The sequence below is a fragment of the Rhea pennata genome, chromosome 5 (genome assembly GCF_028389875.1).
Source record: "Rhea pennata isolate bPtePen1 chromosome 5, bPtePen1.pri, whole genome shotgun sequence".
NCBI classification, from domain to species: domain Eukaryota; kingdom Metazoa; phylum Chordata; class Aves; order Rheiformes; family Rheidae; genus Rhea; species Rhea pennata.
This window is the reverse complement of record NC_084667.1, coordinates 52497462-52524687: the sequence shown is the minus strand read 5'-3', so window position 1 is coordinate 52524687 and position 27226 is coordinate 52497462. Positions and strand designations below refer to the sequence as shown.

Here is a 27226-nt window from a genome sequence, read left to right as displayed (position 1 = left end):
TTGTAGGACAACAGAACTCCATTAATTAGAGTAGATTTTAGTTATGGTGAGTTCTTTATATTTGTTTACACAATACTAGGAGGTGCTCTTAGAGCCAGCTAAAAATATCTCCTGATTTCAGGGCTTGTTTTCCAAGTGATGCTGTACTCGTCCACAACATGTTCTCAAAGTGTTTGTTCTTCACAGAGACACAAAAGGGAGAAAATTGTTTATATTCTTTTTCTAAAACAACTGAAAAGACTTAAGATGTTAGAAGTAGTTTTCTGAATCTATAGGACTATCTCATACACCATTAACAGAATACATCAATCTCTGAACAGCCCTCCATTGAAAGTACTTGATAGTTCTTCTTCTAACATGGTATATGGGACATCTTACTCAGCCCCCAACTATCTATTTGGCAGTCAGTCTGAGAGGACAGTTCCTTGTATTACTTCTCTAAGGACCATAAGAATGGATTTCTTGTTAAAGGAAGCTGAAGTCTATGCTTGGTTATTCTGGTGTTTCTAAAGAACTGTCCTTCAGTGCAGCAGTATCAATTACTTTCTCATATTTGCATACAGAGTCTGCAGTACAAAGTAGGCATTCTGCACAGATGCTTGGAATCTCTGCTTTGACTAGAACAAGCTCTGAAAGTGAGGGCACAATCTATTCAGCACAACTTACTGGGTCTGTCTTTAGCTGAGTACTGATGCCATCAATATTGCAATTTCCAATACTTTTTCAAGACTAAAAGTTTTATGGTGTCTCAACACCACTTCCCCATCATATTCTGTCTTCTGTAAAGTTTACATCTGCTCTACAACCTAAGCTTTTTCTTTCTTTCTTTCTTTCTTCTTTTTTTTTTTTTTTTTTCTTTCTTTTTTTTTTTGGGGGGGGGGTGAAATTCCTAAGGGTTGGGAGTTTTTTTAAGAATTTATGTCATATTAAAGTAACAAAGTCCCATCGCTATTGTCTGCCCCAAAGCACAAAATTCTGAAGAAATGATTGCTCTACGCATTTTAAATGTCAGAATAGAGGAAATTCTTACACTCTTCACTGTCTTTAGTGACCTGTCTAAGAATCAGGGAATTTCAACTCAAGTATGTGCCAGCTTGTATGAAGATGTGCTTCAAGATAGCTCATTTAGAACCCACAAGGCATATTCCTATGAATTTTAGAAGAGAAAAAGCAACTTCTTATGAGTATTCCCATAGCACACAGAGTTTATAGAAACTGTGCTCCGTGTGTGTGCATGTATGTATGTGTGTGTGTGTGTGTGTGTGTGTGTGTGTGTGTGTGTGTGTATTTTTTATATATATATGTAGACTAACTCCTCTGAAGATCATAAGTAATTTTGGTGTAGTATCTCAGTTTGAATCTGGTAAAGCTTTGTTTCAGTCACTGAATAACTTGGCTCAGAGCACCTTCTTCTAGTAACTAATTCTGTGTCAACTGCCACAGAGTACATATGGGCACGGCTGCATGAACTCTGTTTACTGAAAGGTAAGTAATTGCTCTTTGGGTTTTTTTTTTCAGCAGACAGGCAAAGGGCTGTACAATCTAAGAATCCAAATCTATCTCATCAATTAGTAGCATTATGAGGACTTTCTTTTAAATATCCTTTCATCTGTGCAGGACACCTGACTTCCACATCTGGTATTTGCCAGTCTGCTTTGACTTTGGAGAACAATTTATCTTCAGAATTTGTAGAAATAGCATGAAATGTATATGCTGTTTACCTGGTGAATTATCCAACACATTATACTTCCTGTCATTATAGGCCAGTAGGAGCAGCTGTGGTAGTCGGAGATTTCCCAATGCAATATTCTCCACGTTATTTGTCCTCTGTCATTGTAAACGTTCTGGAGAAGTTCCCCATTGAATCTGAAGGAAGCAGTCCCTGCATAAAATATACATTAACTATTACGAAGGGCTTAAATGACAGTAACATAATACTCCACCTTTCTAATCCTGGTAAGTTGCAGATGTAGTCAGTCAAGTGTCATTGATTCTTTAGAGTAAAAGGGATCTTCATATACATTCCCTCTTATTTTAAGCCCTGAACTGAAGTCCTGTGTTGCAATACCACTGTTCCCTATTCTAAATAGGTACACCACTTTTTTGTGGACAAAAAGCTTCACTTGAAATACAAGTGCCAAGAATAACCTAGCTCAAAAGCCATTATCTTGTAGCAGGTGCAAAATACTTCTGGATGAGAGGTATTTTACCTTTGTGACAATTAGCTCCCAGATCACAACTCCTGAGTTCTGAACTCAGCAGGAACCAAAAGATCCCACATACAGACCATGAAGGCAGAATTTGTTGGCAGCTGAACTACCAAAGCCTATGTTGAGTCCAGGAATCAGTGAGGGGTTTCCGGCCATTACACTCATGAAAGTAAGGCCTTGCCTGCTTTGAGTAGCAGTAATAGTTGGCTTACAGAAGCCTTTACTACATCCTCTCACTACAAACCTCAGCATACTATGAGTGGCCTGGTCTTGTGAATAGCAAGGGATGCCAGGAGCTGTTGCTTCTCTGAGTAGCAGCTCCTGGCTTTCATTCCTTTTTTGTTCATAACCTAAGGTTTTAACCTCATGATGTAAACATTTTCTGCTTATTTCAATCATTGCATATAAACATGGGTATAGGTGCATATATATGGGAATATGTAATAGGGTTTTATATATTCTTTCCATTTTAGTTGTGGTACACTAGGAATACAGTTATACAATCATTTTAGAAATTGCTATAGTATACAAAGATGGTATCTTTTACCAGCTGATTGTTAGCACTCCAAAATTTGTTATTGCCCTCTCACAATTAAGTCACTGTAAGGGCTTGTGGGAGCAAAATCCAATGCATTGCAAAGTCAGCTGCCAGCGTTCTGATCACCTTCAGCAGTGTTGCAGAGTGCTTTACACATGCTAGTGTGGTAAGATGAGGAAGTGGAAGAATTATTGCTCCATCCATCTGCTACAGCTCTCCAGCTGAGCTGGCAGTGGCATGGGTCACTCCATAAGCTGCAAATCAGTTTTGGATGAAAATGTGGTGACTTTAGATAAAGATAACCCAAGAGGCAAAACTGCATTATCTTTCTTTTTGAGGTATGCTAAATTTGCTATGCATATTAGTTCAACTAAGAATAAATTGGTGATTAAAATCAAGTATTTGAGTACAAATGTATGTTCTTTGCGCAGGAGGCATGAAGTGTTTTGTTTTGTTTTTTTGTTCTTTTTTTGTGAAAAGACACTTTCAGTCACTGCTCAGGCCAAGAAGCTTTGTCTCTTTCATTTTTTGCTAGTATTTATTCTGCTGTTTCTTGGCTTTTTGTTCCTTTGTCTGTCATTTCTTGTGAATTTTCCCCCACTCCTTCTACCTCACTGAGACAACACTCCTTTTTAATCAGTCTCTGTGCTTCAGTTTTCTGCTTGACTTTGTTTGAGGCAGATGCCCCTCAGATTTCATCTGTTTCATAAAGGAGCTCAGACTCTGCATTTCTCCTAATCAAAGGTCGTTATTATACCCAACAGTGCCACAAGTCTAGTAGAACTCATCTTCTTTCGACATATGGTCCTGATGAGGTTTGAAAGGCCTAATCAGTAGTTTTAAAATAGTGACACAAACTCAAATTGTCCTTTTCCAGACATAGTACAGTGAGCTGACACCTGTATCAGTCACTTCTTTTGAATTTTTCTTACTACAGCCAAAAGTGTGTCACTATATTGTTCTGAGGAAGGAGTACTGCCTCCCAAAGTGCCTCTCTTTGCCCAGTGAGTTTGTAAGTGCACTCAAAGATCATATCTGTCCTACAGGGAGCTTTAGGCTGGTCTGTATTTTCTCAGTAGACTGTAAGATCTTTCTTTTCTCTGTTTGTTACTGGGAAATAGCGAGGTGACTGCTTAAAAGGTCAGCTTCCCATCAAGAATTGTCTTGGACCAGACGACCACTTATGTGTTTGTTGACCAGAAAATGTTAACCAGAAAATTTAAATGTTTTAAATTTTTAAATTTAATTTAAATTTAATTTTAATTTTTAAATTTAAAAATTTAAATGTTAACCAGAAAATTTCTGCTTCTGTTGCATTAATTTCAGGTACAGCTTTGCACTCGACAAATCCAAAAGAAATTCCAGAAGCTTCCTTTCCTCCTCCTCCCTTTCTTATCGGCACAGCAGTTACTAGATTTACTAGTTAAAATTAAGCAATTGCAGTCCCCCTTGCACTATCTGTTATTTGCTAGAAATATTCAGCACAATAGCAGGGATCTATTTGGCTTCTGAGCATTAAGAAAGTCGGAAGCTAAAACTCCTCAGAAATCTCACTCATAAAATTAGATTTAAGTAATCCTTTTTTTTTTTTTTTTAATTTAAATCAAAAGATATTTCATCAGGTAACCACTCTCAGGGTTTCTGGCCTGTCACAAGAGAACATTTCCACTACAAAGCAGTTGATCTCGCTAATGCACCCGTAGCCTGAGTAGTCAAGATCCTCTTCCTGAAACTATTGCATGACTATTTATAGCAAAATCCTGATAAAGCTGCTTTAGGACAACTGTTGTTCAGGTGCACAGTCTTCTCCTGCAATAAATACAAGGTAATATGAGGGTGCTTATCTCACAGTGAAAGGAGCATAAACTACATCCCATTGATCACAGAGTAAGAGCAGCTGGATTTCAGGGGGTTATGCACTAGCTAATCCTGCAGTAGCATACAGAACTCAACTCCTTGTGTAGTTCTGTGCATGGGCAGACAGGCAGATGCACTTTCACAGATGAACAGTGCATAAAAGTCCCTGCCTAGACATGCCCAGCATACGTCTTTTGGAAGTTTTAGAGATTCTAGGTGGAGGTTGCCATTATTTCAGTTCTCTAATACTAAAAAGACCTTAATCATTTCTTTAATAACTCAGGAAGGATAGCTCTTACATCCACCAGTCTCAAAAGGATTTAACCCTATCCAAACAATATTTTAACATCTTTATTTTTTTTCACTTCCTGACTGTTGTAAATTATTAATGAGAAGATTAGTATTTATTGTCATGTTTTGTGAGCATTCAGAGAATAGACACGTGAAAGCAGAAAAACACATGTAAAGCTAGGTGGGTTCTGAAGAAGTAAGAAAAGTAATTTGAAGTATGAACAAGGAGAGGGTGGTCAGCAAAAACGTTTCGAGACCTGAGCTGTTTGCATACTTCCCAATTCTTTTAAATGACCAGGAAGGGATACTACAACCAATGTCAACGTTTCTGAAAAGCCAGGGTGCTCTAAGCCTGAACTGTCCTTCCCTTCATGGAGTGTGTGTCCCCAACACATGAGCTTTAGCATTGTCCAATTAAAAAAAATAATAATAATCTTTGGTTATTTTTTTGTAAGCACTATTTAAAATAATAGTTTGTTTTAAAAGATCATGGTGTAATTCTCCAAGACAAAAAGCAGCTATGTCATTCTTAAATTTTGCTGATAAGGATGCATAATGTGATTCTGCCTGGTTCCCTTAACAGCAAGTTCTATGCTACGCTGAAATTTATTTTTGGTGTGGCTTTTGAAACATAAAAATTCAGAGACACAGATATGGCTTCTTCTGCAGCGCACAAAGCAGTTTCAAGTTATTTTGCAAGGAACTGTAGAGGCCCATAAAAGCAGTTTCTATGTCATTTCTTGCTTCTGTATTGGTCAGAAAGGTAGGCAGTGCTGAAAAAAACTATGGTTAGCTAGGGAGCTTCTCTGTCTATCCCATCTCTAGCTACATTAATGGTATTGGAGGGGGGGCTATGGCAGAAGGTGATTATCAAAAATGTTTTTAAATGAATTACAGTATAAATGTTATAATCACATGACCTTATGTGTCATGTTAAAATGAAGTGCTGATCATGTCACAGTTTCTACCTATAAGAGTGTGATTGCTGTAGCTAACATGAATTCATCGATCAGTGTGGAATTTTACTTAGAAAGTTTTGTTTATGAACATTGTTACTGAAATTATGGGGCAGATGATTGTTTTGCTCTGTGGTCTATCAAATGGCAGAGTCATAATTTAGGCACAAGTCTACAATGCTAAAAAATTAACAAAGTTTAACTCTTTGCTTTGCTTTTGTAAGGTAAAAATGGATTTAGAATCACTGATGTGGAAAAGACAGTGCTGATTCCAGGGAGCAGCAGCTTCCTAATCACGGCCATTCTGGACAATCAGACTGCAATAGCGGAGCCCACCATGCCTGACAAGGTGCCTTTCAACATAAGCTTTCCATCCAAGCAATGGTTCATGCATAACTTTGGTACTGCAAATGGAAAGAAATGGGACCTGAAGTTAGACACATGCAGATATTCAATACAAGAGTATAATCATATAGCAAAGAATGTCATTAAATACTTGGATCTGGACACAACTTACAATTTCACATTCAGGGTAACCCCTCAATATACAGGTAAGAGACTTGGCATTTAGTTCTTTTTGAAGTCTATAATTTGTATGCAATGCATACAGCAGCCATTAGCTGTTTTGGATAACTTTAGGCAGCCCAACAACGTCAGCAAAGATAAACTTGGAATTTCTCTACTAAAAATCTCTGTCCTTGTTTTCAAACAGTATTCTGTGGAAATTTTGTTCTACATGTTTGTTTTCAGCCAAAAGTGAATTTTACTAAATTCTGTCTCTCTCCACTCAGAAGTAAAAGCAAAGACAAGACTTTGGCTCTTCTGAAATCTTTTAAGTCTCTTTCAATTTGATAGTGACCACACACACATTGTCGTTATTCTTATAACTTAGCACCAGGTTAATTTAAAAGCTGAAACTAACTATAAATGTAGGACCTATAGGTACATCTGTAACTTCGATTCAGCATCTCAGAGTTAATTTGGAAAGTGGCACCTTTCCATTGATTTAAATGAGCTGCACATACGACCCCTTGCTTTCATTAAATAAAAATGGCTTTTGACAATTTTCAAATGAAAAACGTATATAAATGTAGTTGATGACATTTAAAGTAAAGCTGAATGTTTTATTTAAAAAGTATTTATTCATTTTCTATTGTAGATGAACATATACAAATATGCCCTTCACTCCCAGACCCCACTTTTTAAATAGCTGGGCCTTACTAGATCATTGAATAAATCAGATTAATAAAATAGAAACAAAGAGAATGGACATAACAGTGATGACTGCTTAAACAGAATCCTAATATAGCAAAAAATGAAGCGGTTTGACGCATGTATGTAAAATTCACTAAGATCAAAGAAAAATACTAACAATAGGCAGTTTTAGAAAGTCTTGTGATTTATTACAGTTCTTGATGCTATGCCTACTTGTATATGAAATGAATGCATATTAAATAATTCTAATTATGATTCTAATTATGTGAAAAATACTGTGGATTATGGTAACATTTGTGTTGTAAAGCAAATTATTTCTATTGCAAAAGTTTGCATGAGGGAGCTATTTAAAAGGAGACTATCATAATCACTAATATAAACATCTCTCATCCAGACTTGAGAAGGGTAATTCTGCAGTAACTGGTGTTGACTAGTTGAAGTTAGAGCTCACCCTGATGGACAAGTCACTGAAAATATGTGGTAGTGTCATTGGTGCTGTTCAAATCACTGAGAAAAAGAGCCCCTAGATAAGTCTCTAACATTCCAGATTAGGAGGACAAAACCCTTCAAAGACACTTTTTTTAAAAAAGATTACAGCATTTAAGAATCCAGGTCCATTTGGGAAATTAAAGACACTGGTGCTCTTAAACTCCAAGGCATATGTGAAAACACCAACTTTCACTTACAGAAAGGAGGACAAGTCCTGACCAGTGCATCTGATAAACCTGAGCAACACCCAGCTATCTGGGGAGGCAGGGAGGAATTCAAGGGATGGGCATTGCTCCGGACACAGGAGCACTTTCTCTTAGGCTGAGCAAGCACTCAGCTAATACCAAACAGTATTACCAGGATTTATAGCTGATTTTTGCTGGGAACAGGTGACCTGTCAAGATGCCTTGTTGCCCATGGTTCTGTAAGGAAGCTCTCACAGAAAAGGCACATGCACCCTTCAGGAATGCTAAAATCTTCACAGTCAAATTACTACTTTTGGCCCCAGTTAATAGTTTCAGTGCTACCTGTCTGACCTTTCTGCCTGTTAAAAGATAAAACCCAACCCTGCTGCTGCCAATAAAGCTGCTAGCACTGATGCTTGTGTGCACTGCAGATGTAGTGAGGCTCTTGCTCTGATAGCCATGACCTGAATTGCCCCCTCTTATTGCTGCCAAGTGAGTCTGTCCTCTGTGTATAAACCCTCCATTCAGGGTTCTTGCTCACTGCACAATGACTTTGCAGCTTAATGATTGAACTCTAGTCTCTGATCTTAAGACTATCGTTATCAGTTACTGGATTAATAAATCAAAACCCGTTGCAGCTGTCAGCCAGGAACTTGGGACCCTTCCTTCCCCCTGCAGTACTATCAGGTTAAACCGTCATGCTCCTCCATCCATGCTCTGTTCCTGGCTTCATTAACCCTGTGTATGTGGCTACACAACAGGCATTTCAACAGTAGGAAAGATGTAGACAACAACCTACCCCCCAGCCCCATAGGCTAGTAGGTAGCTTCTCTTGAGAGACTGATTTGGACTCTCTCGCTGTGGAGGATGTTGAACAGAGGGCTTGAACTTTTTGGTGCATGTTCTAACCAGTGGATTATGCTGCCAAAGGTAAGCACCCCTCACTGATTTCATAAAACTAGAGAAGCTGCATACAGATTTTAGAACAGAAGATGGACACTGAAGATTTCTTTCAACCTGACTCAGTACGCCAACAGATTGAGCTCCTTAGGAAATTTGGATGCCACTCATTAACTTATGTGAGAGCTAGATTCTTACTTGTATAGGCCAGAACAGCTTGGTAATGCTCAGAAACAATGTTGAAAAAATACAAGGTCAAGAGACAATGGGCACAAACTGAAATATAGGAAATTCCATTTAAATGTAAGAAAAAACTTTTTTACTGTGAGGCAGGTCAGACCCTGGTTGTGGAATCTCCATCCTTGGAGACACTCAGAACCAGACTGGACAAGATCCTGAGCAACCTGCTCTAGTTGATTCTGCTTTGAGCATGGGAGTTGGACTAGATAATCTCCAGAGGTCTCTTTCTACCTCAGCTATTCTGTGATTTTGTGAGCACTGGGAATTTGCAGGCCAAACAGAAAGGCAAACTCAGCCTTTAGACTTAGCCTTCATCTTAGCATGGTTTTATCAGATCATAACTTTAGCTTGGGTGCTTGAAACTCAGATAAATCCTGTTTTAAACATCTAAATCTTCACTGAGATCTAAACAAATAAAACTAGTCATGAAGAAAACTCCTTCCTTTACACTTGCATGCATTTTCTTTTGTGCATTAACATGGATAAACTTAAAAATAAGTGTGTTTAAAAAACAACAACAACAAAAAAGAACTATTTGGAGATTGTGTATATTCTAAGTCTAAGTAGCAAGTGTCCCAAAGTTGCATTGCTCAGGGTAAGGATATTGCTATGGCAGAAGCTGACAGCTAAGATCTGTTACGTGGTTGTGTAGAGTACTGGAGATGGGAAGGAGCTGGCTTCTAAAAAAAACTAAACCCAAGGACCAGAGAGCTCAAAGTAGTAGAGGAACGGAGAAACTTTTAACATCAGTACTTTGTATAAATTTTAAAGCGTGATGTAAGTGCAGATGGAAAAGCTAAAGACAAAAAGTTACTTTCATTGCCTTCAGCTGCAGTGCAATAAAGGATACGTTGGCCAGTCAGCCAGACTGGCAAAGAAGCAGTTCCTGATATTGTGGAGGGAAAATACACAGAGTTATGATGAGGAAAGATTTTCCCTATTCCTTTCACATACCAACTGATCCTTTGAATAGATCTGTGAAACTGAGTTCTAGAGTGTGAATTTATTTATTTTTTTCTTTTGGGATGTTCTTTAAGTATAGAGAATGGAATACTGAATATGCCTTCAATTTTTTTTGCTTGATTCACAGCTTATCCAATGTTCCAAATGCGACTGATAAACCTTGTCATTGGCAATCCATCACTACTGGAAGTGACTACAAAAGAGTATTGGGATGAAATTGATAGTTACATACTGGAATTCTCTGTTAACAACAAATTTTACAAGCAAGTAAGGGAAGACAAGTCATCCTTGCTTCTACAATGGAGTTTTCTTCCTTTCTGAATAGCTGTTGTAATGTGAGAGTTATCTTTAGACTGATAGAATCTGAAAAGGTATAGATTAATTTATGTAGTGTAAAAAACAATTGTGCAAAATTTTATTGAAATTTCCAGTTCATTTTTTGTCAGTCCTTGGATAAAGCATTACATAATGAACATGATTCGAGAATATATTATGATAGGATATGAAACTACGAGTAACAAGATTCCTCTTTTTTGTTTTTGATTCATTTTTGTATTACTTCTTGAAGTTCTTTCATAACATCCTCTAAAGAGATGGTTTCTTTCTGAGCTTTCTCATTTTAGAGTCCCTTTCCTATTTAGTTATATATAGCTGTGCATTTGATTATAAATATTGCACATGAGATATAATAGGGAAAGACTAAAGAAGGTCATATGATAGGCATTAGGTGAGATTAGTCTTTGTGAGAATGGCTTCTGAAGGAATGGGGCTACCGTGATATGGAAGGGAAATCTTAAATTGGTATTAGGAGACTTCAAGAATTGGGTAATAATCTGAGAACCATCTTACACTGATTTGTCATTAGAAAAGGTTGTAGAACAAGTCAATTAAAGAAATAGCAAATAACTGCCAGGACAGAGGCTGTTCATCCAAGAATTTTAAATAGGAAATTTGTGACTTGCTAACTGTAGTGTCATTTCAATCAGTCAAAAGAGCAGAGAACGACAAACATGCCACCTGTTCTTCAAAAGGACTCCAGGGGTGTTCAGAGGAATTGCAGTGCCCAAAGTCTGACTTTTATGGGTGGGAAACCGATTGAAACTATTGTAAAATAGATTTAGTAGACACTTGCATAAAACAAAATCTTAGGCAAGAATCAGTGTGAGCTTTAACAAAGAAAATCATGTCTGGCATGTGTAGCAATTGGAAGAGACTGAGCTAGCGATTATAGTATATTTGGATTTTTAAAAAGCTTTGAGCAAGGTCGCTTTTTAAATTTTCTCAAAAAAAATAAGCTTTCATGGAATAGGATGGAAGGTCATCCATCAACTAACAACTTGGTGGGACCAGGAGATCCAAATAAGTGGTCATTTTTTTACAAAAAATGAAGGAAATATAACTAGTGGGTACAGAGTATCTCTATACCTTCTGCACAAGCTATTCACAAATGACATCATTGAAAAGAAAGTGAACACTGAAGTGGGAAAGTTTGCAGAAACACAAAATTATGCAGCGAAGTCACAACTATGACAGCAAAGAGATGCAGAAAGATTTAATCAGTGCAGGGCAACAAAGTAGTAAAATGTGTGGTAAAATTCAAGGTTAACAAATACCTTTTGAAGAAAACAAGGAGCTCTAACCTAGCTGTTACAGCTCCATGCCCTATGGCAAGAAAATCCAGACTGAATATTAGAATTATTTTCTTACAAAATGAACAGAGAAAAAAATAGGAAAGTATCATGATGCTATTGTACAAATCCTGCTTGAGCAAGGGGTTGGACTAGATAATCTCCAGAAGTCCCTTCCAACCTCAACCATTCTGTGATTCTGTGATCCTGTATCTCAGATACATTCATCTCAAAGGCAGATGTAGTAGCATTAGATAAGACATAAAGAAGGTGAACAGTAATGATGAGAAACAAAAAATTGGTTCCATACAAGCAAAACTGAATAGAACATTCCTGCTTGGAAAAGAGATGACTGAAGGCAGATATGGCAGATGTCTACAAAGTCAGTGGTACGAAGATGGCTTTTCACTGTTTCTCAGAAATGCAGAAGCTGTGTAGTAATTCCAAACAAGCAAAATAAAACACTTTTTTACACACCGCCTAACTGAATTGCTGAGCTTATTGATGCAGAATGCTTTAGAAAACCAGAATTATAGACAAGATTAAAAATTGATTAGACAAATATATGGGGGATATGTCCATTGTTTGTTATTGAATACCGTGACCCAAATGCCTTAACAACTAACTATCAGAATTAAGGACCACTTTGTATTATCCTATTTCTTATATTCTTTCCTTGAACAGTCACAGTTGGTCACTGTACAGATTGCTGGAATAAATGGACCTTTAGTTTGACCACAGTGGCAGCTCCTATGGTTTTATGACAGACACTTTTTCTTTGAGTGTGTTCAGTGTCATGCTGAGGCAACATCAGTTGAGCAATATGAGAAGTTCAGTATAAAAATAACACCCTTTTCAAAGTATTCTTTCCATTTGTATCTACCATCCCTCTCCACTGTGATAGGCACTGCCAGTAGCTAAAAATACAAGCCCATAAATAACATCAGTGCCAATTATGTGTCACAGTGATCTGCCTGTACCATCCTTGTCCACATCATTTCTGTTGATCACTTTTACCAGCTCATAATTCACAACTGCTTTCCTCAAGTGCTCTGGTAAAAGTATGGCATTGCCACATAAACTGGAAACTAACAAAATCAGGCTTTGTTAGATTAAAAGTAAAACTGTGAATTCTTCAGAACACCTCACTAAGCATATTCGGCCATGAGTACCTTCCTAATTAAAGAGGGACACCTTAAGTGGTATTCTGATCATTACTGTAGAAGCATAGTATAGGGATAAAGTGAACTTTGAAATGAGTTCCAAAATACACTGATTAAACCCAGCTCCTTTATCTCCTTGCACTAGGTTAGGAGGCAGGAGGAGCAGACTTTGCAATGCTGATATATCTACCAGTACAAATAATAAGATATTTTCTACATTCCTTTAAATCATAATGTTTGTTTTGGGAGTGTTGATTTATTTTCACAATGTAAATATCTGCAGGGTAAATCTTCAATAGCTGTGATTATCCCGGAAGCATCATGTATTTGTGAAACATCAGCATTTATTATAACACTGAAGACTGGCTGCTTATATGGGAAAACAATTCATTACATTTCTCCAGTTCCAATAACTGCTGATCTGTGGCTACAGAAAGCTCCAAGAGATGAAAACGGTTTTCTTATCCTAAAAGAACTGCCGGTAAGAAAGCTAAGCATTCACCTAATGGTGAATGTTGAAGAATTGGTATAGAAAAGGAAGGACTTCCTACTTCGTGCATTCATTTTTGCAGGAGAATCTGTTAGCTCACTTGTCACTGCTGATGGTCAGAAATGAAAAAAAAATGATAATCTGTTTTCTCTGAAGCGGTTGCTGGGAACTAAAATGTTACATATAGAAAAATGAATTGCTTTGTTTTGTATCTTTTGGCTTTCATATCATCCACATTACTTCTGCTTTATTATCCTGACATTAAGAGTAGCTTCTTATCATCCTTTCTACATAGTGAATGTGTATTTAATCTAAGTCCCTCTGTCTTTTGGTGCCTTTATATGCAGGTAAACTACAGACCTCCATCTATGCATGGAATAGCTATTCCACTCAGTGATAACTTCTATAATGCAGATCCCAGCAAACCAAGAATGAGAAACTATTTCAATACTTCAAAAGTAAGATGTCTGTAATCATTTCACTGCTGCTGAACATATCTTAAAGCTATGAATTATTTTACCACGATGTATTTCACACATCGTAGTGTCTGTTTTTCTATCACTTACTTTAAATAATCAGTGTTTCGAAAAGCAAACTGTACAGACAGGACATTTCAGTGGTGCGTTTGCTGTAGCCTATTTCCTTTCAATGTAGACCTTTTGGTTGCATACTACTGCAGGATACATATATTTATAAGCAGGCTCTGAAGAATGGGATGGTGTAAGCTTATAAATATTATGTTAACAGAGAGGATATAAATGGGAAAAATAGGAACTGAAATATAAAATCAGGTAACTTCAGTGTAAACTTTTAATCCTAGTCATTAACAAGGAAAGGACTTGTGCCAGTTTCCACTCTAAATCTATTCTCATCACCACTGCCAGAATTACTGATAAGATGTCATGAATTAAAATAGAAAGGCAAGAGAGGATATCTTTCAACTTAGCACTTCCCATCTGAAAATACTATAGTTAAAATAGGTAGCACAGTGCACTAGTCATGATCATTCTGAGATTGTAAAACATACAGGGAAAAATAGCTTTTTCATCAAGATTTTCAAGTTGGGTCTTTTAAGCAGATCATTGCTTTCTGTGTTGATAAACACAAGAAGTTAACACAAAAATGACACTATACCAAAAAGTGGTAGAAGTTTTGTGGTGCCCCTGTGAAGGTACTATTTTTCTTAAACCGTACCTACCTCTCTGTGTTCCTGGCTTTTGCCTACACTATAAATGGATTTAAAGATATTGTCTTTATAGACACTTCCTAGCAACTAAGCACAGGTCCACTTTCTGCTTGTCCTAGAAAGGGGAAAGGATGATTAAATGGCTTGTCACCATATTTGGAGTCTAAAGAAATAGGAGCTTCGGCAATTAAATAAGCTGAGGCCAAGCACTGGAAATCTCAGGTAGGCAGCTGGGTAATTCAGGCAGAACTAGCTTTAGGCGTGAGTACAGAGGGCAGTCTTTTAGGCCGGAGACTCTTGGGGGAAACACAGCAGTTTCCCCCCAAACCATCCACCCCATAGAGCTCCCTTAAGAATAGCTGACTCTGGCTTCACTACCTATGCCTTGGCCTCAGTATGCATTTGCCTTTATTCCTGCTCCATGCTGCTGAAGGCAAAGGCCGTGCTAGCAGAGGTGCTCTCCTCAGCAGTGAAAAGTAGGAAGGTGGCAATAGAGGTTTGTATTTCCCTCTGCCTTCCTTTCTCCCTGAATTATGACAATATGTTAGTTTAAGCAAGAAGAGTTACATGAGGGCAGTGCTGTTTTTTTGTTTGTTTTTGTTTTTGTTTTTGTTTTTTTGATTTCCAAAGAGTCTTTTAAGAATGTTCACTTTTTTCCCTAATGGAACAATTTTTCACTGGAAAATGTCTTCTTGTCAAAGCAAAGAATATTGTCAACAATTTGACAGAAAATTACTGAAATTTTAAATGGTCAGAGTTTTGGGGTGTTGTATTAGTGGAAACAATATAGCACAGATTAAAAATTTAAATCTTGACAAAGTTAAAGTTTGTAAGGTTAAAAAACTTTTTTGAAATACTAAATTCTTGGAAGAATCCCAAGATTTCAATATTTTTCTTGATTAGAAATGCAACCCAATTCCAGAATTTTGAAATTTTCTGTGGGACAGAAATGCTAGATTTTAGCTGTTCCAGTATCTAGCTTGTAGCAAATATCATATTTACATTTTGAACTCTTCTACACCATACATGAATAGTTACACTTGTTTACTCATGTCTTTTTCTATAAAGTCTCATTTCTAGAATTCAGGTAAGAAACTGAGCTAAAACCAGATTTCATGGCCTTTCCACAGGTTTCTGGATTCTACAAGAAGTGTGCTAACAAGTCGTCTAGAGCTGAATGCAACTGTACCTTGGCTGAGAAAATGTCTTCACTTGCAGCTTTCTCAGACTGTACAGATAAGGTAAGAAATAAAATAAAAGTACAGAAATTATTTTCTTTAAGCTAAATTCTGGGTCATGCCCAAACAGTATTTGAGTAAAAATTGCACATAGAAAAATAGGCTACAGCTGGACTGTAAAGGAGACATTCCAAATCACCATTACAAGGCCTGAAGGCTTAATTAATGTCTAAAAGAACCAGAACAAATTTTCCTTTGAATATAGCCATGTAACAACAAATGACTTACGTTTCAGGTTCTAAGAATGAGGTATCCAGTTATAAAGCTTCCAATCCATTTCAACCTTAAGCATTCGACTTCCATTAAAAATCTGTCATTTCCTTATTTTATCACAATTACAGAAGTAAACCAAAGGACAAACTGGGAAGTCAAAGGTAAGGACAATTTTCGAATTGAAATTATTGAACAATTCTGACCCCAAAGAGTCCATGGCAAAACTCAGTGATTTCAGTGAAACCAGAAATATAATCATGATCCTTACATATCATTCAGATATTTAGGGCAAGAATCCTGATTCCATATGCATCTGCTTTGTGCTAGGTTCAAGGAATCCTGGTCTTTACTGGACGGTGCTATAATCTCAGTATAAAATAATTGCAGTCTTAGAAAATATTATCCACACTGGGAACCAAAACATCATGAAAGAAATACCACTGTACTGATGCTTAATGTTTCTAAAATAATTAATGTACTGAAGTGAATGAAGGGAAAAAAATATTATTTATTTAGAGGCATATATTTTAACAGAATGCCTAGAAGCTGTTAGAAGTTGCCTAAATGAGTAGCCCAATAGAGGCAAGGTAGCTGCACTCCATATCCCCAGGTCTAACCACTAGCAAGGCTTAGCATGTATTCGCTATAGACACATATGCAAAAAATATAAATATAAATATTTTATATACGTGTATTTATATATACATACATGAAGGCCACAGAGGTCTACAGACAGAAAATACATAGCACTTATGCAAACATGAAGAGCATGAATGGCATGGTCTTGCCCCTTGCCTCCAGCTCTCTAGAGAAGGGAATATAGGTGAGAATCAAGTTGTGTAGGGACTCACAAGTGTAGAGATTAGTCCTAGAACAGGGGCATGGTAAAGCAGAAATTCCAGATAAGTGCACGAGCAGAACGGCAGGTGAGGACATAACCTAAGCACAAGTCATTTGGCTATGCTGAAAGGAATCAGGAAAAGCACAGTGAAGTTGGAAAGAGGGAGCTTGCATGAGTGAAGGAGGGCAATGACCATGATTAGATCCATACTTTTCTAGGTGAGAAGGTCACAAGGGATTTAGTGCTGGTCCATGTGATATATATAAGGTAACAGGAAAGCATAAATTATAATCCCAATGAGTTGGGATTATGAGAAGTGAGAGGCACAGCGGAAAGCAGGAAGAGATCAAGGCAACAGCTTTACAGACTGGAATTAGTCCTATTTCCCTTTATCTCTAGTTGCCCTAGAATTCTCTCAAGCCTCTAAAGCATTCAGAGATCCTTAGGTGATCAGGGCTGTCTAGGATAGCAGTGTCTCCAGGTACAGCGGGCCCCAACACATGCCTATTTGCAATAGGCAATTGTACTGGCCCCATACACATGCATTAATCTGAAAGGCTGGGGTACGACATATTTGAAATACTAGAGAATGTCTTGAAATCAGTAAGCCTCAAACACCTATTGAGGCTAATAAAAATCAGACACCCCCGAAATCTAATTTGCAACAAATGGAAGTACAGAGAAAATCAGGCCCACAGATTTTCCATGTGCTGCTGGAAGAATGTGAAGAATGTGTCTAGCACCTCCTGTTGCTATTTATACATTATATTTGCCTAATAAGAGAGGGTTTAGTTTGATTATTCAGCTCATCCTCCAATCCTAGACTCCCTGTAGCATGACCCCACACAGCTTTCTTGGCATCTTGAGCCATCTTCTGACCTAAAGATATGCCCATACCTACTGAAAGGCCTTGATCAGTATGGGCAGGACCTAGAGTTGCCTGCAAGGAATTTGGACTTGTTTTGTGGCAGGTGTTAGTCTGTCCAGCCCTCATGATGCCAGACTAGATTTGAGTTGGACCTCGTGAATGATGACTGAGGTATGGAAGTTGCCTGGCATATTGGATCTTGTGAAGATTTACTTTATGTATTTGGACAATCTTTCACTATCAGCAGCAAGCTCTACTGCTGCCTTTCAGTGGGCATACAGCTCACCCTACATCAGCTACAAAATACACACCTTTACAGTTCTAAGATCTCCAGTACAGATACCTCATTTTCTTCTTTATTAAAACATATACTTTTTAATCTTGTGGGCATAGAAGACATTCATAGAAATAGAACCTCATAAAACTTTATTTTATGCAGATAAAAAATTATCCCTATTAATCTTTCCTCCATAACACTCAAGAAATTCAAGGATAAGCAAGTGATCACCACTATATTTAGAGACAGGGTACCAAGCAACCCGAAACACTTCTAGCAGTAGTAAATGTCTTCCGTCACCTAATGGGAGAGGGTGCTCAGTGCCTCAAAAAAGCAAAAAGAAAGCACTTAGAAAAAAAGGACTAAACTAATTATTTTTCCCTCACTGTCTATGACAGCCAAAAGCTATATTAGATGCATTTAATACATTTGGGGAAAGGAAAAAATTGGAAATATTCTTGAAATGATTTTTTTTTTTTATATTTTACAGGTATCAATGAAACATCAGGCATATTAAAAATAAGATTCTATTTAACAAAAAAGCTCCACACTACTGTGTATAGTCCAGATTCTCTGATCTTAAACTTACATGTAAGTTTTATCTTGTCAAAATAAATATTATGAACAGAAATGGATAGAAGCTACAGTTCTAGAACTGAAACACCATACGCTTTTGAGGCAGTTTTGATATGAATTGAAACATATTTTCTTTGTAAAGCATATATCCAGCTACACATTTATAATTTGGGCCTATTTCTAGATGGGGTAGATTGGAGTTTATATTTTGTGCACATGCTTCATGTAATCTTTAAAAGTAGTGGTCCCAGAGAGAATGAAGATAACTTTTGAATAATTTCTCATATGCTGAACTTTTGAATTAGTTGTTTTATGCATCTTATTAAAAATCTTGCCTCTTCTAACTAACCCGTCTATTCCATAAACTGTCACCTAGATGTTCTCCTTAGAAAGGTGACTGTGTGTGACTATATCTGACATTTAGATTTTGGAAGGATAAGTATACCTCGTCTGAATGCATTGATCAACGCTAGATATTTTTAAACTCTTAAAATGCCTGTCCAGAAACTGTCTTTACCTAATGCACTGCCTTGTGGGGATTGTAGTCTGGTCTTTTATTTGTTTTGAGCCAGGCTAGAGGGAGAACCTGCTGCCTGCAGACCTGCTACCTGAACTAGGAAAATGCACTTTCCTTTTGATCAGACTCAAAAATAAACTTTTCATATCAATCAAGAAACAACTAAGTATGCAGAGAAAATAGTGTTCTACCTTTTGGTTTTCTTGATAGCTTTTCTCAGACCTTCTGGGAGCAAAGAATGCAAAAAATAGCCACTACTGCACAAAATTGTTACTTAGCTGGTGGACCCTATTTAAATCTTGCTTGATTGCTTTTAAGAACAGCATAGTTACGTTCCTTCTTAGCTTTACTTTTGCTTGATTTTATCTTCAAAATTAGGCGGTTCTCATGGCACCAATTGAAAATGGTATCAAAATGTTTCTACTCAGCAAAGCCAACATTTTGTTTAAACATGTTTTTTCTGGAAACAAAAGCCATCAATGATGATGATGATTTCTTTTAATAGGGATCTGAGCTTTTCCACTTCAAGGTATCAACTGTTCCTGGAGTTTCCCAGTGTAACTTATCGGATGAATTTCAGGTACCATAAATAGATTATACTTATAATGATTTAATATTTAATAATTTAACATTTATTAATAACCATCATAGCATTTCATATTAAAACCAAATGAATTATATCAAAAGCTTCACTTGCACAAGCCCAGCTTGAATTCTTTTGTTGAACAAGGTCCTGATCACATATTTGGCCATTTGCAGAATCAGTTTTTCTCAAATATTGCATTATAGTTTTCTAAACATGGTAGGCTGAATCTTTTTTGATCAAATTCAGACTCGATCTAGACTGAGCCTGCCAGTCATACAGAGGTCAGGACCCCCTCAGCTCTGGCTTCATCCCAGTTATCAGCGGGGGCACTGCACATTAACTTCCAGTTGGTCTCCAGCCCTCTTCCTACCTGCAAAGAAGTTACTAGTAAAAGGTACTGCTGGTCTGTGACCTTTGTGACCCTGCAGAGATTCACATTCCTAGGCTCTTCATCAGCACATGTAATTCATTAAGATGGTGTTTACTGATAAAATAGAACATAGAATATATAGTACTTTCTAGCCAGAAAGTGATTTAGAAAAGGTTTTTATCATCATCTTTTTTTTTTCAATTGGAAAATGATAATACACAAAGCTCCAGACTAGGGTTCAGGGCTTCACACTTCTACATTTTATTAAAATAAATAGAGGTAGATATAGCCCTAAGCCCAAAATACCTGTAATCGAGGAAAACACATACCAGGCAGAATAAGGTTGAAATGTATATAATTCTAGATCAACTTTTATTTACACAATATAGCTCCCATGTTGCCATAACACAATTGATGCATAAAAAGATCTTTCTTGATATTCCATCACTGAAATTGCTTTCCTGTGGTGACCATCCATCTCCTACCTTGCAAGCTAGCCATTATTAAAGCAATGACAAAATTTCTGCTGAGCTCAAAGACTGCTCCAAGAGGAAGAAACATTTTATTCTACCTCTGTGCCGAGAACAATTTATTTGTGTTAGAAATAATAATGGAAGAATTATAACTTTGTTATAGAATCTTAGTAATAAAACTGAATAAACAATAACAGATATTTTAAACATTTTCTGTTTCAGATTTATGTTGATGATGCTCCTCTGGCCTTTCCAGGACAATATCTTATTAGTGCATTAACAGCTTTGTTAATAGGGAGCATTATCTTTGTGGCATTTCTTGTACAACTATATGATATAAACATATGTGATGAACTGAAACATAAATTTGGACGATTCAACAAAGTATCACCATCACAAACTTCAAATACTGCAACTGCTACTTCTGCCTAGATGGAGAAGCAGTGTTTTTGAATTAGGTGCAGCAAGATATCTAAGAAGAAAAGATTTCTTTCACTGCATGTTTATTGAATCTGTTACAGATGTTTCATGTTATTTTAAAGGTAGCTTCTGATTTGATGTATTGCTGATCTTCTGAGATTTATATTTTCACACATATAATTTCTCCATTAGAATTTCAGTTATCATTTCCAAAGTGTTTTTGAAATCTCCAGAAAATGTATGTTCACAAGATCTTTTGTTACAAAGATTTCAGAAAATATAAAGAATTCTTTTCTCACCTTATTATTTGTAGTCAGTACTAAACATAAGTAAACAGCTAGAACCGAGGTATCCTGCTATTCTTATAGATCCTCTCATGATTTTTTTTCTCAGACAACTTCCAATATCCATGAAAACTGTAAAACTGCATAAATAAGTCTTTGTGATAATTAATTTAGACAATTGTGAGTGCATATTTAATAACTGTTAAGTAATTTCTATAAAGTAGTGATGAGCTGCAGTGATGATTAATGAAATCTTGTGCACTTCCAATTGCACTGGCTGCATCCATTCTGGTTTTGGTAGCAATATCCATATGTGCATTTAAATTCCAAGTCCTATTGGCATGCATCAGTGGCAGCCACATTGTAGAGGACTTAGGGCCCTCTGGTATGTATCACTGTGTTTACACTACACTTCAACAGTAGCTCACTTGGGCATGAAAACTGCCGTACATCCTTTTTACCTCACCACTAGACACCTTGCCAGCACACACACCTTTCCCAGCCTTCCTCCTCCTGCACATCTGCTGATAATCCTCACATACCACTGATGCCTTTGCTGGTTAGTCACAGAAGGTCTCTCGCTAGGAGATCTGTTTTGAGGACATCCATATTCCCTACAAGAGAGCCTGCTAGTAGACTTGTACATTGTTAATCCTTAACATCAGGGAAATTTTAGCGAACCCAGATGGCAGGCTGCCTAATGCTTTTTTTTCATGATTATGGATGGGCTATGGCCAGACCCAGCAAGCCCTGCATCATCTGGTTTCCTGGCTATAAACCATGCTTGGGCAGAGGCCCATGACCATATCAGCACCAAGAAATATCACTTGCTTATTCTGCAGCTGCTGAACAACCACAGAAACTGCTTCATGGATACTATGACCAGGTACACTGAATGTATGACGCACATACATTTGAAATTCCACTTTCCTTGAATGGAAATAGGCCAGCTTGAAGTCTGCATGGGCTTTATGGGAGAACTTGACAAGCTTTCAGAGGAACAAGTACGATCTAGCAGAATGGAGCTGGCTTACGGTCAGTATGGAAAATCAGGATGCCAGGGTGGGAACATACATTTCAGTGTGACTGTTTAGGCATGCCCATTCCAAAATGGTTTGGCATGGTATTTCTAGGTACAAAACGATGATAGGAGAAAAAGCTCTTGATTTTGCATTTTGTCTGCTTTAGTTTCACTTTTGCCTAGAGAAGAGATGCCATGTGAAGACAGTAGGCATTGCCCTCCGTAAATGCCTAGCCTATGTTATTGCAGTGCTCACCCACAAATCCAGAGTTTACGGAGCCTGGATGTCAAGTTCTCACTTCTGCTTGGGACTATGTGAGATACCAAAGCAGACTTAGATAATCAGTAAAGTCATCTCTTGAGTAGCTGTATGTTCCTCCTATTCACATTACCTAGTCACAACTTGTACCACAGTTGTTCCTGCTCTCTGCAAGTCTTGAATTACTTGCATTTTTAAGGCCACCATTGTCACGAACACTGAAGTGACTCATAACTTTTAAAACAGAAAAAAATAAGCCTACATTTGAGTTGCTGTCAGTACAATGGCTGATTCTAAAACGCTTCCTTCAGAAAGCTCATCTAAATTTCTTCTTTTTTTCCTGAATATTTTTTAAGGTTTCTAATATTTTATTTCTTTTGCTTACAAAAGTATTATTAGGTTCACTAGCTTTCATCCAGGAACCTGAGCATTTTTACTTTAAACTTTTGACTGGGACTCAACACAGCAGTTCCTCCAAATTTTCTCAGATCCAGTACAGTTCCAATTGACTGCTCCAACAGGCAGCAACCTACTAACAGCTTGTGTCCATAGATGGGGTGGGTGAGAGAGTGCTTCTCTGTCTGCATCTATATGCCTCTGTTTTGCTCTGACTCTGACAGTGTCCCTTCTCCTCCCCTTTTGGTCTTTCCTCCTTTTGGCTCTAAATCCGCCTGTACATTTCGTATTAGCACAAAATGGAAACAGCTTTTACAGTTCCCACTCTCATTCCAGGATGAGCCTGAGGTAACAAAGGAGTTGTTGCAAATAAGAGACTATGGCCTCAATTACTAATTTGGGGGGGTTTAGATGATGAGGTAGATACATAATCGGAAATAAATGACAACATTTTCCCTGCTTGATATCTGGCAGATTTTCAAAGATTTTAGAAATGAGATTATGATCTGGGTCTCATACTTTCTGCCTCTCTATCCTCCACTTTCTCAAGAACAACAAACTGCATGGGTCTAAGAGAAGCCTGTTGCAGTCTAAGTTATGGATTAAGTACTAGGAACTTTGTACAAGAAGGAAAAAGAGAATACATGAGAGCAAAGGCTAGTCTGTCATAAGAAAATGAATAAAGTATGCAATGATATTTTACTAACCAATTACATCAAACACAGCAGACAAGCACAGTAATAAATGTAACAAATACCAATATGCATTTTGGAGGGACAGATAGCATAATTCAGACCTCTCAGCATTCCTTTCTCAGAAAAAGGGGAATTTTTGGTATTGAATGAAGAAATGACCCAGATATGCCCTCTGCATCCAACAGCTTCAGCAGTGCATTGAAATTCTTCACTCTTGGATGATGATGATGATGAGGCCTACATATTTAGATAAAATGAGGCATTTTCAGAGAGGCATGCAAGAATCCAAAACAATTACAGCCTTTGTATGACTATGCAGTTGCGCAGATTTCTCACTAGGAAGACCAGGGGTTTTCCAGCATCGTGAGAACAAGGTAACAAATGGGTTGAAAGAAAAGAGATGACGTTTCCATTGAGGGGATTCATACACGCTACGTAGGAGGAAGAGTCACACAATTTTAACTGCTGACATATACAGGTTCAGGTTTGTGGTTCAGGTATACAAACAGGGCTACTGTTTCTGGGGGATCTGTGGCAGGATGTGAGGTCTGAGTGTCTGAGACATGATTCATAGGCTATGTCTGCAAAACTGTGCATGAGCAGGAATTTGAGATGCTGAAGTGAGCTAGCCCTCAATCTGCAAAAAAATAGTTATGGGTCCTTTCTCCCTCATTTCATTTTTTGAAAATCTTTTAGCAATGAGGACACCAGAATTATAAAACATTGCATTAAAGCTATATTTAGTCCTGATGTTAAATTCTGCCACAGCTTGCTGGCTTACAATACCCCCAGAAGGTATTAGACCTTTTAGACGCAGCATGATTTAAGAAATTGGTATTGAATTGCTTGTTCGCTACATAGCCCAGCTTCTTTCAGAGGTGCTTTGATTTTCACTCCCGTAGGTGTTGTCTTGTACTATACTATATTTGAATGGTTCCACTTAAGAGGTCTAAGTCAGAGCACAAGCAGGACATCTCTAGCTGACCGCCCTGCCTCCCTCTCTAGATGTCTGCGCTGCTCGTCTGTCCGCTCTTCAATCAACAGCTCTTCAATCTGAGTTTACAGCTCTGAGTTTTAAGGTAAAATGTCACTGTTTGCCTTAAAAATGCTGTTACAATTTGGGAGGTGCTTCGTGAGTTCACAGACATTTGTACAACCAGAATAAGGCTGAAGCAGCTGCCTGTAACCTTTGCAGATGTCCTAGGCTAAGCCATCCCCTCTCATCAGTCAGGGCCTTCAGTAAGTGAACCAGGCTATTCCTGACCACTCTGTCCTCAGCAATATTTATAACTCCTCCAGCCTGTCCTTGTCACGCACAATTTTTTGTTCAGAGATTTTATACTGACTTTTTAATTATTACTACAAATTCTAAACAGCATCAGTCCTGCTCTTGATTTCTGAACAGTTATCACCTCCCCTCAGTGATAACTGTTCTGAGATACGCCTGTCACCCAGCACCTTACCCATATGGTGTGGACTTTCTTGATAGCCTACAATGGCAACTTTCCAGAAAAATACCTGAGAACTATCCAAGTATATTATCTCTGCACCATTACCCTTACAAGCAATTTTGTAATCTAACAAGAAACTAAACAATTTTGAAAGTTCTTTTTCCACAAAGCCATACCAGCTGCTATCTATATTCTAATTTTATAATACTTTATTGTCTGTCAATATTTATTGTTTGTCTGTGATTGATGTCAGATGAATCAGCTCATTATTATCTATCTGTTCCAACTTGTCCTATTTGAATTCCTACAAAGTGTTAGTCTTCATCTCTTGAAGAATTTCCACAAAAAGTTCAGCTTGTTTATAAATTAACATGTTTTCATACCTCCTGATATGCATCACATATGCAAACTTCTTTAGGACTCCCTAGTTCAAGATTTTTAGGATTTGCATATTTTAAAATGTTTATCTCTAAGATAAGTTGTTTAGTACCCTTCTTAGTAATGAACAGGAAGGCACTTAGTCATCTTCATAGGATATAAACACATCACACATTCTTCCCAAGCATAGAAAAAAATATTAAACAATTCTATTTTTGTATCAGTATGAAAAAAAAATTAATAGTGTTATAATAGGCCTGTGATACTATTAAGATTTAGAAAACTTGAGTTGTTCCTAAAGCTATCAACCATGCATATTCTGGTATCCTCAACCTTTTTTCTATAGCTTTAATCAGTGTAAACTGGTTGCTAGATTTGTCTTTTTTCTACTTGTTGTATATATTTATTTCTAACTGCAGCATTCAGTTCTCCACTGCACTAGAAATGTTTTTTTCTGAATTTGCCATGTTTCTTAATGATAAAATCCTGACATATGTCCTGCATAACTTCTTGTTTTCAGATACCCCTACTTTGATACAGTTTTTCTATATAATTTTTCTTTTCAGTCACTTATTTTCCACAGCTTTTTTGGGATATAAGCCCTTTAGACGTAGCCAGTTCCCTGTGCAGAGTATGGATTTTGACCTTTTTTTTCATACTGAATGTAGCCATATCAAATTCAGGGGAGCACAGGCTTTGATGCCAGTAACTATTTCATCTTTAACATAATAAAGTCTGAAATTGTTAATTTCTCTAATATGATTTTTTAACCAGAAAATCATTAGCTATGTTTTTAGGAGCTCTAATAATGCTTTAGTGCGTAGCTCCTAGATAAATGACTGGAGTTCCTTCTAACAATGTAATTTTCTTTCCCTAAATTACAAGCAGATATTGAAGGGGGGGGGGATAAAAGTCATCTTGTGCTTTGGTTTGGCCTGCTGTGCAGGAGGCCCTCCACAGTAAATTCCTACTAGGCTTTATTCATTCATATATTGATCCATATGCATTTACATATCTATGGACATGACAAGTTTTAAAACCATATTCAATATTCCACTTTCTTATTTATTACTCTGTTATCGGTGGGCCAAAACCACTGCCAGGACGAGGTCCTGGGTTATTTGCAGGAACTAAGTGAGCCTAACCTTTTTGCTCAGTTAACAATGACCTCTCAAACTGGGAGAATCCCTGAAGATATTTCCTTTGAGACACACACTCCTTTGTACCTCTAGAAATGGAGAAGGAACTGAGATGACAAGTGGCAAATTTTGTCTTCTGAGAAAGATCAGCTGAATGTTTTCTTCTTTGGCATCTGCTTTCCATCATGGGAGGATGCCCTCAATGCCCAACTTTTCTTCTGGTGTCACTGGGGTGGAAACTTCTGAAAAAGATAAAACCTCCACAGCACATAAAATGAGGATTGGGATAAAGCCTGAGCAATGGGCACTACCGTAGGACTGAGCTTTATTCAGAGTGATATTAAAATAATGCAAAGACAGTTAAGAGAAGCTGAAGCCAAAATATGCACAAAGCTAATTTTCTATGCAAACTAAAATCTAATTGAACTTTTTTGAATTCATAAAGAAAAAAAAAAAACTAAAGAACCCAAACTATAGTGAACTATAGTTGATTGCTAATCCCACGGCCACGAGAGGGTTCAATTCATAAATGAGTGCGACTGTCTCACTCACAGAGTTTTCTCTAGGTGACATTGGCCTTTCTTGAAGTCACAAAAATCCATCTCCAGGATTGCCCGAGGTAAACACCTAAGCAGCCCCTCGCCAGGCGCGTGTCACCTCCCAAATGAAGATGCTGAGTGCCTTTTTTGCACGGGCTGCAGCCAGGCTTCCCTTCATCAGGGCCCACGGTTCTCGGAAAGGCCATTAATTACATCTGCCAAGGACACCATCCTAACAACTGAATGCAGTACCCTTTCAGCTACGCTATCCATGTCTGACCATCACACTTGGGGATATTTATAACAAGCCTTAAGATACCGCAGTCAGGCCTAAGGGCAGAAGCTGAATAAATGGCCTCATCTGAGCACATCTG

The 27226-nt window shown here is 37.5% G+C and overlaps 1 protein-coding gene across 1 annotated transcript in view; it reads left to right on the top strand.

Annotated features, from left to right (window-relative positions):
- CATSPERB (cation channel sperm associated auxiliary subunit beta) overlaps positions 1–20702 on the top strand; it is a 44767-nt gene extending 24065 nt beyond the window's left edge. Inside the window, exons 11-17 of the mRNA XM_062577692.1 lie at positions 6077–6403; positions 9972–10111; positions 12919–13116; positions 13473–13583; positions 15442–15552; positions 19347–19421; positions 20493–20702. Coding sequence (XP_062433676.1) covers positions 6077–6403; positions 9972–10111; positions 12919–13116; positions 13473–13583; positions 15442–15552; positions 19347–19421; positions 20493–20702 — 1172 coding nt within the window. The remainder of the gene's footprint in view (positions 1–6076; positions 6404–9971; positions 10112–12918; positions 13117–13472; positions 13584–15441; positions 15553–19346; positions 19422–20492) is intronic.
- The last annotated feature ends 6524 nt before the right edge of the window (positions 20703–27226 follow it).